Source organism: Pollachius pollachius (genome assembly GCF_949987615.1).
Source record: "Pollachius pollachius genome assembly, chromosome: 14".
Lineage (NCBI taxonomy): Eukaryota > Metazoa > Chordata > Actinopteri > Gadiformes > Gadidae > Pollachius > Pollachius pollachius.
In genome coordinates, this window is record NC_136947.1 from 172,906 (window position 1) to 191,937 (window position 19,032).

At 46.7% G+C, this 19,032-nt stretch overlaps 3 protein-coding genes across 3 annotated transcripts; 2 read left to right on the forward strand and 1 right to left on the reverse strand.

Moving 5' to 3' along the window:
- Window positions 1-389: 389 nt before the first annotated feature.
- On the forward strand, window positions 390-3,567 carry zte38 (zebrafish testis-expressed 38; the record flags this gene model as incomplete). The annotated part of the gene is made up of 11 exons (XM_079750513.1): window positions 390-440; window positions 641-785; window positions 872-935; window positions 1,060-1,096; window positions 1,187-1,207; window positions 1,350-1,376; window positions 1,498-1,565; window positions 1,839-1,987; window positions 2,859-3,103; window positions 3,362-3,398; window positions 3,491-3,567. The coding sequence occupies 11 exons, from the start codon at window positions 390-392 to the stop codon at window positions 3,565-3,567; spliced, it is 921 nt and encodes a 306-aa protein (XP_079606639.1).
- Window positions 3,568-3,826: 259 nt separating this feature from the next.
- aldh9a1b (aldehyde dehydrogenase 9 family, member A1b) lies at window positions 3,827-12,270 on the reverse strand. The gene is made up of 12 exons (XM_079751170.1): window positions 12,169-12,270; window positions 11,796-11,983; window positions 11,386-11,531; window positions 10,896-11,025; window positions 9,543-9,677; window positions 8,952-9,148; window positions 7,867-8,007; window positions 7,061-7,249; window positions 6,656-6,743; window positions 6,143-6,284; window positions 4,829-4,941; window positions 3,827-4,447 (listed from the first exon to the last, which is right to left on the reverse strand). Exons 2-12 carry the CDS (start codon window positions 11,962-11,964, stop codon window positions 4,353-4,355), a joined length of 1,545 nt encoding a protein of 514 aa, XP_079607296.1. The 5' UTR covers window positions 11,965-11,983; window positions 12,169-12,270; the 3' UTR covers window positions 3,827-4,352.
- A 274-nt stretch (window positions 12,271-12,544) lies between these two features.
- Window positions 12,545-18,793, forward strand: uck2b (uridine-cytidine kinase 2b). Its single transcript, XM_079751184.1, has 7 exons — window positions 12,545-12,655; window positions 14,741-14,900; window positions 15,925-16,021; window positions 16,250-16,392; window positions 16,529-16,626; window positions 16,743-16,791; window positions 17,330-18,793. Exons 1-7 carry the CDS (start codon window positions 12,551-12,553, stop codon window positions 17,464-17,466), a joined length of 789 nt encoding a protein of 262 aa, XP_079607310.1. The 5' UTR covers window positions 12,545-12,550; the 3' UTR covers window positions 17,467-18,793.
- The last annotated feature ends 239 nt before the right edge of the window (window positions 18,794-19,032 follow it).

The following is a 19,032-nucleotide window of genomic DNA, read 5'->3' on the forward strand; positions in this document are numbered from 1 at the left end:
TTAACTAACTGGGCAAAAGTTATTTCTCACAAACATAAAAAATGTTGAAATGAAAATAATGCAAGACTTCTGTGGCACGGGTGAAGGACGCCATTGATGACGTCATACGAGTTTATGCTTCGTTTGGCGCCAAAGTGTCGCTGACAACATTAGCAAAGTAACAGCTTTTAAATATTGACTCAGTCTAATGTGAATTAATATTGAAGCAGCCGTCCCATATATCGATTTACATAATTATCTTAAGGACATATGTTGGTTATCGTTTTGCCGATATTAGTTAACATTTATACTTGTACTATTTTAGGGTAAAATAACATTATCATAGGTCGACGATAGCAGGTGCGGCAAGTTATCGTCAAAGTTAGCCCAGCACTTTATGAGAAAAGGAAATGGCAGCCGGTCCAATGTGTATGAGGAAGAAAAAAGGGGAAACAATGGAGGTATGAATGTAGTTTAATATTACATTTTTGTATAAGTAAATTAATCTTTCTTAACCTTTGTGGCCAGCCCAGATGTTTCAAGCTAAATTGCGCCACCGTGTGGTTTTCGTGTGTCATGGCTAATTTATTAGCAACAAACACGGTTTTTGTTATATATGATTTCTGAAATAGTTATCTATCTATTGAAACAGCATTTTCAGTGGATCGGCCTATTCGAGAACGAGCTGAGAACAGAGCAGCAGTCCCTGCTGTACGTCAAGAGGATGATGGCCGTGGCCGTGTCGTCCATCACCTATCTGAGAGGCATCTTCCCCGAGGACGCCTACAGGTCCCGGTACCTGGAAGGTGTGCTGGCCTTAAGACTCCGCGGTGCTTTGACTGGGTGCTGGAATAAAAGAGCGCATGCAAACATTGTCTTTTCTTTTACGCAGATTTATGCATCAAAGTATTACGGGAGGATTGCAGAACTCCAGGCGCCTCCAAAGTGGTCAAATGGTAAATGTTGTTTAGATTGTATCCAGTCATGCTCTTAAAAAAAGGCAGTAATAAACAAAGTACTGGAATTATTATAAACTATGTCATTGCTAAATGTTAAATCATTTGTCGTTCGTTTTTGTAGGATGATGGGCTGTTTTGATGCGCTAGAGAAGCGATATGTAAGTCAAAGAAGCATATTCTATGGGATCACAAAAAATTGTATTCGTGGACCTCTTGATCATTTGTTATATCTATTTTTTTTAACACAGCTTCAAATGGTTTTCATTGGGGTGAGTATCAACTTCAACGATAAAAAAGAAGATATTAACCGCATTTTGACCTACATTTGCAGATTGAGCTTGTGGATACTTTCAATGTCTTCATTGTATTCAATCCTTTATTTACAAAAATGTTTGTGTCCTTGCATTAAAGGTGCACACCGACCCAGATAACCGTAATGTAAGCAGAACACGTACTAATTGACATACAAAATGACTAAAATCTTTTATTGTGATTATAAATGAATGAGTTTCCCACCAACCCATCAGATCACATTAATATCTCTCCTCTCTCCTAGCAGTGCTTCATCGAGGCCTACCAATTCAGGTTCAAGTACACGGATAAAGGACCGCAGATGGACGTACTCCGGTAAATGCCTCACACAGCGGATAATCTCTCAATAGAAGGTTAAGGTTGAGTTGTTGTCGGCCCACTACAAAGTTTATGTTTGAATAAGCCAATGCTTGACAAATAAAATATAGACAATATTTTACCTTGTTTCCAAACATGAGGGTGGCGACCTCATAAAGATTTTATATATTTATATACTGGAAATATAATATTAATATCTGTTTATGGTCTACCATGGCACATGCTAGCGTGTAAGCTGAGCTTTGGACTACATTCCCCCCACTCCAACAGGAACCAGAATGTAGAAATGCAGATGACCCTGAACGACACCAAGAAGGCCTCAGTGCTGCTCATCAGAAAGCTCTTCCTGCTCATACAGAACCTGGGAGCTCTGCCCAGCGACATCAACCTCACCATGAAGCTCTATTACTACGATGACAGTAAGATGTACCCTCTGGGATCAGGGTTGGACCGGACTTACACACAAACTCCACCACTATGACCGCAGTAAGAGTACATGCACATTACAATGATGGTAAGACACACAAACTCTACCACTACGACCGCAGTAAGAGTACATACACATTACAATGATGGTAAGACACACAAACTCTACCACTACGATGACAGTAAGATGTACCCTCTGGGATAAGGGTTGGACAGGACTTGCCTACGATGACAATTATGAAGGACACAAACTCTACCACTACAATACAGAACATTATGATGGGAGTCAAACAAGGCCTACACACAAACTCTGCCGCTATGATCGCAGTAAGAGTACATACACATTATGATGAAGGCAAGACACACAAACTCTACTACTGTGATGAGTTAAACAGGACTTGCACACAAGCTAATTTCTTATTGACACAAGGTGACCGCATCAGAACCAGGGAAAACCATTGTATTCAAACAGCATGTTGTTGCAGTATTTCCACTCGATGACCTTGACACAGGTTGTCGATGTTTAACCCAGTTGGTAGAATCCTAAGAGTCGGCGCAGGTGTTCAGTTCTGGCATGTCAGAGCGCCGCTCTCTCTAGCCTATGGTAATGGATCGTTTATCCTGTGTGCATATAGTGCTCAGTACACAACAGGAGTTCAGTCTTATCAGTGTGACCCCCAGTGTGAGGCTGCTTAAACCAGCCGTACACACTCAGAGGTCTAAAGACACAGTGGAGGAACCCTCAAAGCACATTCTGTAGGATGACCTAACGTAACCTGGTCCACGCTGTAATGCTGTGAGCTCATGGGAACGATGGCCGCCACACCCCGGGATCACCGGAGCCTCTCTCCTCCTCTCCTTCAGTCACCCCGGCAGACTACCAGCCTCCGGGCTTCCAGGAGGGCGTGTGTGACGCCCTGTGGTTCGAGGGCAAGGCTGTGCACTTCCGGGTGGGCGAGGTGCAGACGGCCCACCACTCCCTGAACCTGCGCGTGGCCGCCGAGCTCAGCCGGATGGAGAAGCTCCAGGAGGGGAACCACATCAGGGACAGCAGGCCTTCCAGCGGAGTGCCCCCCCGCCCTCTGCTACCACAGCCGGGGGGAGGCCAGGTGACCCCCGTACTTACGTGGATCAGGACGTAGAGACAGGGACAGCCTAAGCCCTGTTAACCCCCAACCCTTTACTCTAGAGTATACCATTTATATCCTTATATCCTTCCTATTTGATCACGCCTCGCGTCCGGTTTACCTTGTGAAGGACTTGGGCATTATCCATCACAGAAACAAAGGGCCTTACAACCTCATGTAGACAATAGTAGACTGTAGATTGGTTGTTATATTTGTCGTACTAATGTTCTGGACCTTTAGGATCTGGACGGAGACCAGGACCTCCCCTCTGAGGATGGTAAGTCCCGCCAGGAGAGTAAAGCATCGTATAGAAACTGGTCAACACTGAGTCAATAAGATTCACTTCTGACTGAACTTCCCTCTTCACAGAATCGGCGCAGTTCAAGAAGCCGCAGAGGCCTCTGCCAAAGGTAAGGTCCTCCCAGGCCACCCTGGGAGGAGGCTGAGTCACAGCCACAGAGACACCCTTTGTCCTCGCTGTGTGTTGAGCTTTGTGTTTACAAGCTGGGCTGCAGATTGGATTTCTGTCACATTGGATTTCCATTTCTCTGCTATTAGAGGAAGGGTGCAATCAGGAGCTTGGCCAAGAAGAGGAGAATTTAGTTTGAAGGTCAGTCGACGAAAGGGAAGAGGAAATAAGGAATTGACTGCAATTCTATGTTTGATTTGCATCTTTTATTTTACACTTAAAAAGTGTTATGAGATTAAGAAGTAAGTTAATGGTTGTATGAATTAAGAATTCATTAGCTCACAAGCTGGTATTTAAGGATTGTTTCAAACTTCACATCTATATTTAATACAATGAAAATATAACATGACAAATCTGTAATTGTAACATTCTTTGTTGTAAACATTAAAACAATCTGATATGTGCAAGACTACAATCATAATGCAGAATCATCGTGCATCTTTAGTACCAGAAGACAGAGGTGGACATATACAAGTCATTCAAATCAGACTTGTAAACACTCAATCTTAACAATCACTCCTAGATTGGAGACCGTCCACACATTAAATATTCCTTCATGTGGTGTAAGGAAAGCCCTGCAGGGATGACGGACTCCATTGGGCCTTCCTTCTAATACTCTTGGGTGACTTTACACAATTATTAACAGTCATATACAATCATTCAATAAATCACTCCAAGATTCGTTCAAAAGCAGAATGTTTGTGTCCGGTCTCTGGCCAAATGTCTCCATCGTTCCCTTGAGTTGTTGAACTCGAACCTGTCTTAAAAAAGACTGTCCACATCCCCCATCTCCACGTACACGGTCTTCAGCTGGCTGTAGTACTCCACAGTCCCCTGGCCGTTCTCCCGCCCAATGCCTGATGGAGAACACAGCGGGGTGCAGACCCCACCCGAATCCACACCGTCAATAAAGACACAACCATACAGCACTTTGTACAACATGGTCCTTCTGTACAGCCGGGGGGCATGGCGTAAGGGGTGGGCTTTAGACTAGATGAAGAGGATCGTGTGACGGGGCGTTGTAAAGTAGGGCGTTGGGGATCAGAACGGGATCTGTTGGAACCCTGACCACTACATGAACCTGCCCCCATTTGTATGTAAAACTACCAATATATCACAACGTCCAAATTGGACATTATACTTACTCTGATAAGTGAATAGTATGACATAGTAAGTATGAAATTCACTCAAAAGACGAACATATACTTCATTATATTGAACGGGGTCTGGGTTCCTACCTGACATCTTGTAGCCGCCGAAGGGCAGCTCCACAGGGGTGACGTTGTAGTTGTTGATGAAGCAGCTCCCGGCCTGCAGCCTCTCCACCACCCGATGGGCCCTCTGAACGTCCCTGGATCAACACACGTAAGGCGTCACAGAGCATCCTGCTTTCTCCCTCCTCAATGTGTTATCTTTCATACCCAGAAATCTGGTGGTGAAAAATTACGGGTGAATGGAACTGAATAATAAATGTTTTTTATGTGTTTACGTATCTGAATAAAGTAGTTAGTAGTAAGTATCTCAGTATCGTAACGTAAGAATGTGCTTCCTGCCCTGCATAAGAAAACACTACACAGTAACTGAACTTAAATGCAAAAATAACGATACTACAGATAAATGTCTAGTTCTTGAAGATTGATTCTCGCGTCAATAGGGTCGATACCAGTTTCAGTTTCTCTCTTCTACGTTGCGCCCATTTCATGAAGAGAACTGTCTGTGCAAATAACCTTTCATTGTCGTGGACACCGGCATCGCAAGGCGTAGGAGAATGCTGCACAAGGGATCACCTCTATTCCTGCTACAAGTGCCCCTTCAGTGCCCCAGGTGTTGAGTTCAGGGGAAAACTTTGTAACATGTCTCCATCTCCCCCCTTCCTTCCTACCTACTCTTTCCTCTTACTCAAAAAAAAATACTCAAAGGTTGTGCGAGACAGAGGAGAAGAGGATGAAATTGATTGTTTTTATGTTCAGTGTCTGATTCAAGAATCTGTTGCATTTAAGCTGAGAAGATTGAGTGTTCCCTTTCTGTTGTGCAATGTTGATGTGCCTGTCCTATATCAGGTATCATCATAGATTTGGTTGCATTTCCATTTCAAGTAAATGAGTGAAAAAATATTTTTATTGTAAACAAATCTTGAGAGAATCGTGGTCTCAAATTATATGATTCTCTAAGATTCTTCTTCGATCAAGAATCAAGCAGCCCTACAGTGAATCTATTATAAGTCGCATTCTCAATCATTTGCCCCCATGTAGTAGTTTGTGGAAGCAGTTGTAGTAATGTGTGGAGGTGGCAGGTACATATAGTTATGTACTAGTGCTATTATTTTTGGTTAATTCTCCAAAAGTAATTGTGTGCACTTGTTTATTTAAATAACTTTAGTTCATGTTGGCATATTCAATTTACCGTAATCAAAACTCTATTTTTGTTATTCGCCTTTGACATTTTTATGAAATGAATATTCTGAATAATCAAAAATTTATGCTTTGCCAAATACCGCATACGTCTTCGTCTCCAGCCCTAGAGTGTGCAGGTATGTGGGTGTTCGTGCGTACCTGGTGAAAACGCCAGCAGCCAGTCCCAGGACGCTGTCGTTGGCCCTCCTCAGAACCTCCTCCTCCGTGTCGAAGGAGAGCACGGACATGACGGGGCCGAAGATCTCCTCCCTCACGCAGGTCATGGCGTCAGTGCAGGCCCCTGTTGGGGCGGGTGAAGGGGCCGTCATAACAGGCTCGCCCGATGGGTGGCTTTAGGAATTTGCATGTTTACAATGAGCTGACATTTGTTTTTTGCATTAATGTCCACATTGCTACAACACAAATTTTAATAGATGTATATTTTCGTATATATATATACATATATTCATTTTTCCAGTACTTTTTACATATAGTCATTTTTTAATTTCTCTTTTTTGTATTGCTATTCACATTTCTATTAAAGTTCTATACTTTCTACTGTGACATAGATTGTCCAATATGGGGAAACCATCTGACTTTATCTTAAGATCTTACTATAGATTTTTTGGTATTTATTTTTTAATAAACGTTTTTGGTTCCTCCGGGTCTCACCGAGAACACACGGCGTCATGTAGTATCCACCCTGGAGCCGCGGGTCGGACGGCCTGTACCGTTGGCCTCCAGTCAGCACGGCAGCGCCCTGCGGCGGGACAGGCATCAGACGGGTCACTCACAAGGCTGGACCATTGGAGTATGGACGGTAGCCTAATGCTTATTACTGTTTAGCTCGTGTTCATCCAATGAGGCTTACAGTGAGTCAAGATACATGTCATTAAGTAGCAGGTAGAGGTTATCTTTCTCAAGGATCTCCACAGGTAGTTTGTGGACATTGGGGATCGAACCCCCTATCCACTACACTATCCTGTAGCCATGCAGTTGAATACAAAATATATCAAAATGTTTTCATTAAAACAGCATGACAAATCGTCACAGATCAATGGTAATATAATGAAATACCTCTTTCTTGGCCTGCTCCACGAAGCCCAGGACTCTGTTTAGGTGCGGCTGGCTGACCAGCGCTCCCATCCGGGTGCTTTCGTGGAGCGGGTCCCCAATCTGGATGGCTCGTGTCCTCCTGACCACCTCCTCCAGGAACTCAGCGAGGATCTGCTTCTGGACGAACACCCTGGTGCCGTTGCTGCACACCTGGCCCACATGTTGAGACGGTTTAGAGACAAGCACTGAGATGCACTGGTCCTATTAAAGGATTCATAGTCAATATAGTCGATTTGGTCATTTAGTTGATTTGGATCAAAGCAACGATTGTTTTTAGATACATGCCATGAAGGAGCAAGTTGGGGTAAGGAATTTTAATCAATGCATGCCTACGGTTAGATAAGAGACAGTCCATCTATAGGGGTTCAGTCAACAGAGCCCACCGAATAAGTCACTCATACAAGCTTATAACTTGTCTATCATCTTATGATTCTAGTTCCAAAAGAGTCCAACGGAAACGTGTTGGCATTTGTTAGGTTGAAAGTAAGCCAGCCATGTGGACAAAACTTGGCTGTAGCTCAAATTTCAATTGTTTGACTTTCGCATATCCCTCCTGTCCTTAGATACAATCGTATGAAATTATTAACCCCCAATAACTGTTTAGTTATTTTGTAAGAAAATAGTTTCCCATTTCCTGTTCCGTTCCAAGTCATGCCTCATAATCCCTGGGCACAAACAGTCCCCTGATCCTCCCTCATGATGGCAGAATGTAACGCCACGGTGGCTCTAACAACAGGAGACGACTCGCCAGGTAAGCCGACACTCACCTGGCCCTGGGAGAGGAAGTTGGCCATGAGCGCCCCCTTCACCGCGTTCTCCAGATCACTGTCCTCAAAGACCAGCAAGGGAGACTTCCCCCCCAGCTCCAGAGTCACTGGTTTCACCCCCTTGGACGCCATCTCCATTATCTGTCGCCGAGGACGATGGGATAAGATAAAGATCGTTATTATTAGTACTATTATGAACAAACAGTGTAACAGTGCAAACAAAAATGAACAAGCTTACACCACAAGGAGGAAGGTCGTCTTGGTTGTACACAGTAACTGGGTAAGGTCTCCCTAACTCTAACTCTTACTCTTAACTCTGTCACTCGTAACTCTTTCTCTACTCCGACCCCCCCGTATGGAGGGATCCCTCCCCTGGGTTCCTTCTCAAGGTTCCTTCCCTCTGGGTTGGGGGGGTACTTTCCCCTTGCCCTTCAGAGGGCTTAGGGTTAGGGGGTGTCATATAATCTGGGCCTGTGAAGCCCTGAGACTTGAACTCTGACTAAGAGCTAAACTATATACTATACTATATACTATACTATACTATAGCCCTAAATTGAAACGTATACTCACAATGACTTACTTACAATTCTTGACTTGACACGTCATTGTGGTGTACTGGGTACGTTTCGGTCTGTACTGGGTACCTTTTGGTTGGTACTGGTACCTTTAATGGTACCTTTGGGTCGGTACGGTACCTTTAATGGGTACCTTTGGGTCGGTACTGGGTACCTTTAATGGGTACCTTTGGGTCGGTACTGGGTACCTTTAATGGGTACCTTTGGGTCGGTACGGTACCTTTAATGGTACCTTTGGGTCGGTACGGTACCTTTAATGGGTACCTTTGGGTCGGTACGGTACCTTTAATGGGTACCTTTGGGTCGGTACGGTACCTTTAATGGGTACCTTTGGGTCGGTACGGTACCTTTAATGGGTACCTTTGGGTCGGTACGGTACCTTTAATGGTACCTTTGGGTCGGTACGGTACCTTTAATGGGTACCTTTGGGTCGGTACGGTACCTTTAATGGGTACCTTTGGGTGGGAACGGTCCAATCCCCGCCCAGTCCCAGGACCCCCCCCAGCTCACCTTCTTCCCCGTGGGCACGCTCCCGGTGAAGGACACCTTGGCCACCAGGGGGTGCTGTACCAGCAGGCCCCCTGTCTCCTGGCCCCCCTGCAGCACGTTGAACAGCCCCCGGGGGGCCCCGGCCTGGGCGTACACCTCCGCCAGCAGCACCGCCGTCACGGGGGTCACCGGGGACGGCTTGAACACCATGGAGTTCCCTGGGGAGACCGGACCGCCGAGGGGAACAGAGGGAACGTCAGATGGGATTAGAACTCTTTATTGTCCGTCCAACGGAGTGATTGACAGGGGGCTGACATCAGAGGAATAACAGATAAAGACACAGCACAGCTCTAATAGCTTTGGCGTTTGTGTGACTTCAACATACGATATTTGAAAAACAACCAGCTAAGAACAAAAAGTACAACGGCAACAAGATAAGGTGGAATGTGTGGAGTACAGTGAACCCATTATCCTTGGAAACATCATTGAGCCAAGTCACGCTTCAGCTTGAGTGAGGATATGACACGGTGTCAGGAGGCTCAGCCGGAAGGGCCCGGGACGGCCCTCTTGAGAGAAGGGACCGCTAATGACGTCGAGCAGGTGACGCCGTACCACAGGCCAGGGCCGGAGCAGACTTCCAGGCTGCTATCTGGAAGGGGTAGTTCCAGGCCCCGATGCCCACACAGACCCCCAGGGCTTCCCGTCGCGTGTAGGCGAAGGAACCCCCCCCCAGCTGGACGTGCTGACCTAGAAAAAGGTCAGGGGGAAGTTATAAAGAATAATGAAAAGTAACACTTTTTTTTATTCCATCAGCTATCCTTCACTAGGTTATGCTGACCTCAAAGAATGACCACAAAAGGAAAGTTGAATAACATAAGGAACTCTTTGGAACAGAATGAACCTTCTGTTCCAAAGAGGAACCGAAATGTTGTTCCAATGTATATCTTCAGCTCACTTCTGTATCGTGCATCTTGAACCGTGTTATGAAACTACAGAACTATTCTCTGTGCTGTCTTCACCACCACAGCCCGGTTACATCCATGACCTCAGATTCACATTCAGCGTGCGGTGACAGCTAGCTCACCTGTTTGTCATAGTTGCGTGAAAACCTGACCACAAAATGAATCTGTACATCAGGAGATAAAAAATGGTTTGATTGCATAACACCAACACGGCCCACTCTCCCCCCTCCCACACAAAGTATGTCCCTCCTCTCGTTTGCATATGCATCAGCCTTTGCCAAATATGAATGTGACTCAGCAACGAAAATATACCGAAGCCCATGATTGGGGAGGACCAGGGAACCATCAATCAGACACTGTATGAACCATCAATCAGACACTGTATGAACCATCAACCAGACACTGTATGAACCATCAACCAGACACTGTATGAACCATCAACCAGACACTGTATGAACCATCAACCAGACACTGTATGAACCATCAACCAGACACTGTATGAACCATCAATCAGACACTGTATGAACCATCAACCAGACACTGTATGAACCATCAACCAGACACTGTATGAACCATCAACCAGACACTGTATGAACCATCAACCAGACACTGTATGAACCATCAATCCCACTCGTATTCAGACTTTTCATGTCATCCCAGCCCTAGCGCACGCAACAAAAGTTTGTAAAAATACATGTTTGAAATGAACCACAAGTAGGAGGCAATAGTGTGTTGAAATATCATACAGTCTTTAGAAAACCACTCAGCAATGCCTCTTATTGTTTCTTCGTCCTTTTATTGTTTTCCTCAATTACCAATGACAATCCAACCTGCCTCAAGTCCAAATCCCATTCTTCTCCCTTTTGATAATTAAGAACACAGACCGTAGTTAAGGCAGCAGAAAGAGGAGGAGGCCCTTGTGACTCCTGCCCTGAGCCAACACTGCGTGAACAAACCCAAGTGTTCAGACTCAAAGCCCCAGCTGGAGCCTCTCTGTACCCACCTGCCAGCGTGCAGGCCAGGCCGGCGTAGTACTCGATACAGAGCCGGGCCGAGTCCACGTCCCAGCGGGCTTCAGTGATGGACTTCCCGTTGTTGACCACCTCCATCTCTGCTATCTCCTCCCGCCGTCGCTACACGGGGAACAGGAGAACGTCAGAACCACAGGACGAACGCCGGGCGCTTCAGTATCTGGGTGACCTTCTGCCTGCGGTTGCCTGATCTCTTTTTTCACATGACTTTTTCCTCACGGACCGAAACGATTTGGGGAGGAAAAGGATCCCTGTGATTATTGAGCCATGGGTCGATCTAATAACCTGATAGCCTAGTGGTTGGGGTGAGTTTGACAGAGAATCCTGGGTTTGGGCTGACCTAGCAGGAGGTCCACGACGGAGAGGAAGGATGCAAAGTTCAGGGCTGGGGCAGAACCCTGTGGCATGGTACCCCGACACACACACACACACACACACACACACACACACACACACACACACCTGAATGATGAGCGCCGCCTCCCTCATGATGCGGGACCGCTCCATCCCGGTCATCTTGCTCCAGAGGATGAAGGCAGACTGGGCGTCCTGTACCGCCTGCTCCACCTCCGAAGCACCGGCTGCTTCCAGCTGACACAAGACACGACCTGAGGTGAGGAAACATACATACCGGTACATTCAGTTTCAATATCAGTAGTTTCGGTACTAATCAGACATTTGATGGCAGCTGTCTTTCTTATCTCTGTTTCACTAAGCGTCAGTATCACTACAATTATACTTAGGGTTTCTATATGATAAGGCTTTACATAGAAAAGGTCAAACTCCAACTTTTGAACTGCCAGCCAGCCACACATATGATAGAAGCTGTACGACCAAAACAGTCAAACTCAGCAACCATGAATGAACTGTACCTGTTGAAGGCTCGTAAACGGGCTCATTGTCGAGCTGCGGTTGTATTTTCCTTCTTACGCCCCCCCAGAAGTTTAGCGGTGCCTGGACGTCCACAGACCCCGAAGAGGCGTAGCGTATAACCCCGTACAGTCCAGTGGTAGGCCGCGATCGTAGGGCGAAAGCAAGCATTTCGAGAACACTTCAGGGTCTGCAACACAGTTTGGATCGTAATTCGAAATGTTGTCCAAGGTGGTTATGGTGGTCAAAGCCCCTTTAGGTAGATCAATAAGATATGGTGGCGATCAACTCGACAACAATATTGGCCACCTATGAAGCAATAGACATCGCACGCATTCATATCACTTTGCAGTATGCATCTATTTCAATACTCACTTTTGTCTGTACTTTAAACCAAAGTTGTCATGAAATACTTTTTTTAACCCTGAGTTTTAGGGCTATTGTTTAAGATGTTAATGCAACTGTTCAGAACTGTTACGTTGTGGGAGTGACATGAGTGAACGGCGTGGAGCAGCGGGCGGAACGCGGCACTGATTGGTCGATTCATCGTTGAGGTAAAAATAGTAAATACACAAAACGTTCATTCCACAAACCATCAATGCGGGTGCGATTTATTTATCAACATAAAACAAAAAGGATAGCAAAAAAAAACTAACAAATTAAAAATTATGCACGTTAAAACATGAATGTAGGTGGAATGGGAGGAGCCTGGGAATACTGATTCCCGACCCCACGCGACAGCGAGCACATTGCAAGAATGGCCGGGGACAGTGAAACACAGCTGAGGGACCGAGGCGAGAACAATAATGTGGCTCGCCAACCGTTCCTCATCGGTGTGTCTGGAGGCACTGCCAGCGGCAAGGTTGGGACCATCTCCCTCTCTTTTGTTAATGATTACCAACTGTCATTGTGTGTGTGGAGTTTGAAGGGACTGAGACGGGCGACTAGCGGTGAGCTCATGGACCGCGTGGCTCCGACCCTCCACGTTAACGCAGTGAGGAGGTCTGCTCAACAGCGCGACCCACCGACCAACGACCACAGCACAACTACCCTACTACTCATCTTTGGTCAAATCCTTTTTAAGCATTTCGCCAATATTGATGTACTCGTTTTGTCTTGGCTTCCTGTGATCATTTGGTAAGGGGTTACTCTATTTTCGGACCGTCCCAATCGGATCTTCTAAATTTTTTTTAATCACTTGAGATTCCATCACACCGATCATCCGTGGTGCTGCTATGCCGAGACAAAGACAGTCCGTCCGCCGCTGCCGTTAGCCGGTTAGCTCGCTGTGCTGCACTGCACTTTGTTTGCAAGCAACCCCTTTGTCCGTGGCGACCCTCAAGAATAGCTGATATAATTTTATAAAAATATATAATTTTAATATGTACATCGGGGTTCTGCCCCTCTGAAAACGTGCGGTCCACGAGGTCATCCGAGGTGACCGGCCGGACCGGGATCCCGGTGGCTGTCGAGTTGTGATGAATCTCAGCGGTCTTTTGTTAACACCGCGCACCTGGCCGAACGACACGTTTCAATTCTGTTATTCTGACATCTATTTAGGCAACACGTCGGTTATTATCTCACAATCCATTTCCCATTTCTTTATGAAAATACAAAGATAAAATACATATTTATATCTGAAAATTAACGGATGGGAGGTGGACTAACAGGAAGGAATCTACCCCCCCCGCACCTAGTCACTTCCTACCGCTCGCCTCCATCCCATGACGTACACAAACAGGCGTCGATAGGTCGGGCGGTCTTTTCCAAAAAAATACGTGCGTGTATTGTAGGTTTATGACTCACGCTTTTACCGAACACTTTGCCGAACGGCGCGTCATCGCTTAAACTTGACCGTCACCCAATACGTCTGGGTCGAAAGATTCATAGCCCTTGTTTCCCATCTGTGTTATTATTGTCGTCCCGAAACTTTCACCCAGATTTCCCCCTAGCCCGTGGCGCACGGCCAATGTTGTCAATGAAAGACCCATAGAAGGGCCCCCACGGTCCTATCCGTTATGAAGGCGGTGTGTTGGTCAGCGGTTTGTTTAACCCAGGGCATCCGATGTAACGATGTAGTTTGTATGAAGAGGCATCGTTTAACATGTAGCTCAGAGAAAAGAGAGGTCACCAGGAAGAGGGGTAGTGAGCAGGCCGTGGTGATCACATCAGCGTGTCCAGTAGGATGGCCACACAGCAACATTTGACAAAGAAAACCATGTTGACTTAAATCCATTGTGAATTGATAGTGGGGCGGTCTAGCTATAGTGTCAGTGTTAAACATCTCTTTGATAAGCTTTTAAAAGACAAAATTATGTTTGAGTAAAGTAATGATCCTGGGGCCTTGGCTCACCTCATGTGCAACATCTACTTCTAAGATACCGTAGTCTGCGGTATCTACGGTATCTTAGATCTTAGATTCAGTCCTGGTGTGAGCCAGGGGTGCTGCTGACAGCGCGCCTCCAGCTGCACCCTCCCCCCGGCCCAGACAGGGTGTCGATGAGGCTCAGTTCATGAACACAAAAGCTCCATAGAGGCTCTCCTGGAGAGTGTGCTGTCAGCACTGGCTGGGCTGGGTGGGGGGGGGGGTCACCGGGGACACGATCTGCTCCCCGCCGGGCCGACCACACTGCCCCGCCACACCTTACCTGTGGAGCTTCAGGTCCTCCTTCATTTATACATTTAAATCAAATGTGCATTTACACAGGGGGTTGAAGAAGAGGAGAAATGACACGTTGCGCTTAGCTTGACTGTGGGCCAAAATAAATATCATGGATTTGTCTTGTGTCAGATCTCTAGTGCATAATACAATATCATTAATCTCTCCGTCTCTGGTAAACGTACATTTAGTTTGAACGCGGCCTTCCGGCCTATGTAAAGGTTTCTGAATGCTCCTATATCAACGAGCGGGCTTCTCTAACGTCTGTTTCTGCCGTGTGGTCTGCAGTCGTCGGTGTGTGAGAAGATCATGGAGCTTCTGGGCCAGGACAAGATCGACCACCACCAGCGGCAGGTGGCCATCCTCAGCCAGGACAGCTTCTACCGCGTCCTCACCCCCGAGCAGAAGGCCAAGGCTCTGAAAGGGCAGTTCAACTTCGACCACCCAGGTAGCCCCTCCTCCAGCAGCCTGTGAGGCCCCCGACTCAACCCCCCCGAAGGGTTTGGGTTGGGCGGCTGCGCTCTCTCTCTGCACCACCGCCTTGTTTCGGATAAGGTTAGCCGAGCACGTCCGGGGTTTGCAGCTCCAACGGTCTAAATCTGCAGCAGTAGATGCTCAATGGGCCTCTCGCTCCTATCTCAACATCACAGCTTGACCTCATTTAGTGTTTTCAACTTCTCAAAGGTTGCAGCTGTATAGAAGGAAGGGACGCTACCTAGTGGTGCAGGGGGGACATGCCCAGCCAAGACGGGTCTAAGCTTTACCCCAAATCTAGGAACGGTTTTCCCGATGAAATCCATCCCAGTCGGAGGGACACCACGGGACACAATGGGACGAGCTTCCCAACAGTCCTACTTTAGAGAGGAATTTGGGCCAGTTGGGAATGAACTCATGAGGCCAATGTCTCTGCTGCAGCCGGGCTGTATTAACACTAAGGGGAATTGCACCATTGCCCAAAGGGAATGGCTGGGAGCAGATTAACAGTTTCAATAAGTGAATCTTAAAGGCTGTGTCTATTGAGCTAGGCCATGCCTTATTTGGAAGTGGTATTGAGTCCCCCTCCTGAATAGTCCCGGGCTGCCCGCTGTCAATACACCCGCTCAGCCTGCAGGCTCTGGCCTGAGGCCCCCCGCTCCATGTTTGGCGTGGTTCTTTGCCCCGCCTCCCTCCTGCTCCCGTTCCCAGCCGCTCTGAGTCAGCAGGCCTTTGGCAGTGGCAGCTACTCCCTTCAGGTCGGGAAACCGAACCCACCAGCTGTCACTTGCGCCAGGGATTCCTCAATTACCCGTATGTGGCCTTGTGGGACGCGGGCGTGCGCGTGAACCTGCCGCGTGTTTCAGGCCGTGCAGCCGACCCGCGTGTGCCCTGCAGTCATACGGCAGTTAGGACGGTAGAGCCGCCGTCTTTCTGAATGCCACATCCCGGTCACCGAAGGTGTCCCACTAACCACTGGTCCATCCCCTGGTCCCCAGATGCCTTTGACAATGAGCTGGTGATGACCACGCTGAAGCTGATCCTGCAGGGGAAGACGGTCCAGATCCCCGTCTACGACTTTGTCCAACATTCCAGGTGAGCAGCTAGCACGGTAGCTCTAGGTCTGAGCGGCGCCGCCTAACTCCTTCACCACAGCTTATGTAGTTATGGCTGCCAATGCCCTGTCTGACAGGTTCCTGTTCCCAGAACCAGGGATGAGCTCAAGATTAATTTAGCCTTATGTAATGTGGGAGATTTCTAAAAGCCACAAACCCATGTACGGGCTGTCTCTCAAGGTTGGTTTTCCTTGTGGGCGTTTTGCAGGAAGGAGGAGTTCATCACGGTGTACCCAGCCGACGTGGTTCTGTTTGAGGGCATTCTGATGTTCTACTCCCAGGAGATCCGCGACCTGTTCCAGATGAAGCTGTTCGTCGACACGGACGCCGACACCAGGCTGTCGCGGAGAGGTGGACATTTTATTTCGGATGCGTTTGTTATTTGGGCCGCGGGGGAAGTCCCCGACGGTGTGAAACAGAGGAGGTCAGACGTTGGCGTGGTGTTGTTGGTGTTAACCTCTGTCCTGTACGTGGCCTTGTCCTGCAGTGTTGAGGGACATCACCGAACGAGGCAGGGACCTAGAGCAAGTGCTGTCCCAGTACATAACCTTCGTAAAACCGGCCTTCGAAGAATTCTGTCTGCCAGTGAGTTGTGTTGATTGTTTTCTCTTTAGTCCTTCCTGTTCCTCATACCGTGGTAGGGAAGCACTTTTACTTGGGTATTTAAGGCTTCGTGTTTTTTTTTCTTTTTCTTTCTTAAGACCAAGAAGTACGCAGATGTGATAATCCCACGAGGAGCGGACAACCTTGGTAAGGCCACAGTTAAATTCACATTATAAAAAAACATTGTGTACTTATTATTCTATACATATACATATAATACCATAATATACATATTATTATGGTGTTGGGGAACGTTTTAATTGTTCTCATTGATTCCCACCCGTCCCTTCCGGCCCGAACCTGAGTTGAACTTAAAGAAGCAGCCGGTATCGTTGGGCTTGTTTGGGACGGCTTCATTCGTGTTGTCAGCAACGCCTGAATCAGATTAGCCATTGCTGGCCTTGTGCAACGGATAGCGTAATCTCTAGTAAAAATAGAATTTTTGCTTGTGATAATGTTGACCAATGCTGAGCAACCACCTGACAGTATTGTTTTCAACCTTTTTTAAATTTGGGATGTCAACAACAAGAACGTCAGAATCAAACCGGTGCTGTCCTTTTCACCGACATCATTAACCGCATAGCCGACCTAACGACGAATCGTTTCTGTTTCTGCTTGAACCGATCGTGGACCAAAGTCATCGGTAACCGTTGGTAAATGCTTCTTCCTCTCTCCCCCCCCTCAGTGGCCATCAACCTGATCGTCCAGCACATCCAAGACATTCTGAACGGCGGTCTGACCAAGCGCCACAACGGCTGCACCAACGGCCACGCGCCGCCACGGCAACGACGGACATCGGAGTCGAGCAGCCGCCCACATTGACGGAGCCACGCCCCTCTCCCCGGAGAGGGGCGTGCGTGTGTGCCCGTGAGAGTTTTTGTGTGGGTAGGGGCCACTTCTGTAAATAATACTTATCCACATCAATGTATTTAAGAAGGAGCGTGAGAGAGAGGAAAACGGAACAAAAGAAATGCAAACATAATTGCAAGAATTGCCTTTATTATAATGAGGATGACGACTACTCATTGGTGTTGTTGTAATTGTTTGATTCAATTCAGAATATTGGGATCGATGTTTTGTCTCTTTGCCGTCATTTGTTTTCTGTTTTGCGAAGAGACCATTTGTTTATAAGTAGGATCCGCCCCTGCCGTCCTGCCTTTTGTTTTCAGTGTACCCTGCTGCTCTATGAAATTATTATTCAGATGACAAATAAAACCAGGGTAACACTTTCATCCCATTATGTCTGGTGAAACTTGAAGCTCCCCCTGGTGGAGGAGAAACGCTATTGCATTTAAACGGTCTCTGGGAGGATGGGTCTAGGCCGATGAATTTCACTGCGCTTAAATTATTTCATGTTTTTTTTTTATTGGACAATCTCCGTTTTTGGTGTATTCCTGTCTAGTGTTTTTTGACTTCACGGTCTGTTGTTTTTGATGTACTCTGACGCCAAGTCTTTGCCACAGGGTGTGATCTTTCTAAAGTGCATAAAACAGCCAGCATACACGCACACACTGCATGGTAATTAAAAGCTTTCCACATGGACAATTATCATACCTTTCCGGCTTAAACCGCCGCTATCAGACAATTCCAACATGAGTATTATAAATTGCAGTGGAGTGTGTTTCATTCTGTAGTTGAATGACATGTGTGGGGTGTGTTACCTGTTCTCGCCATGCCGGTATTCCTATGTGTGTGTGTGTGCGTGCGTGTGTGGTATCCGCACATCCCGCCTAACGTCGACAGGGTCATTGAGAGAAAAAGGATTACAATTATTTATACATTGGTGCTTTGTAATATTCCCAACATTGTTTTTTTTACTGTGATTAAACTCTTAGCTCTGATACAGTTGACACCAACGCTCAGGACCACACTGCCAGTTTAAATGCAGAGAAGGTTATGCTGGCCAGGTGAGGACACTGTTGAAGCAATACCAATTACACAAAACTTTGGGCTATTGCCCATAAAATACTATAACGGAGCATAGCTGCTTTATTTGCCTCAGGTTTGCATGTACGTGTCCACAACAGATACACTTCTGTTTTTGTTTTATATGCCGTGTACTGTATTTATAATACAATTGCGGAGTGAATGAGTATTTCTACTTGAAGGATTTGTAGGGAATGACTTTAAAGATATGGAGGAGCCGTGATTTACAACAAAGGATGCTCTTGTGTATTGCTTAATGGTCAATAAACTGATGCAAACCATTTTTTTGTGAAATTGCTTTCATGATATTTAAACGGTCGAGGTTTTGATCATAGAGCATATTATCTACTAGCCATTTCTCTCAATTTATTGTTCCAATTATGGCCACCGCAGGGCGCTATTGACTGCGGAAAAAGCCTATTCACCAATGCACATACGTACGCTTCTCAAGGAAGGTTTCAA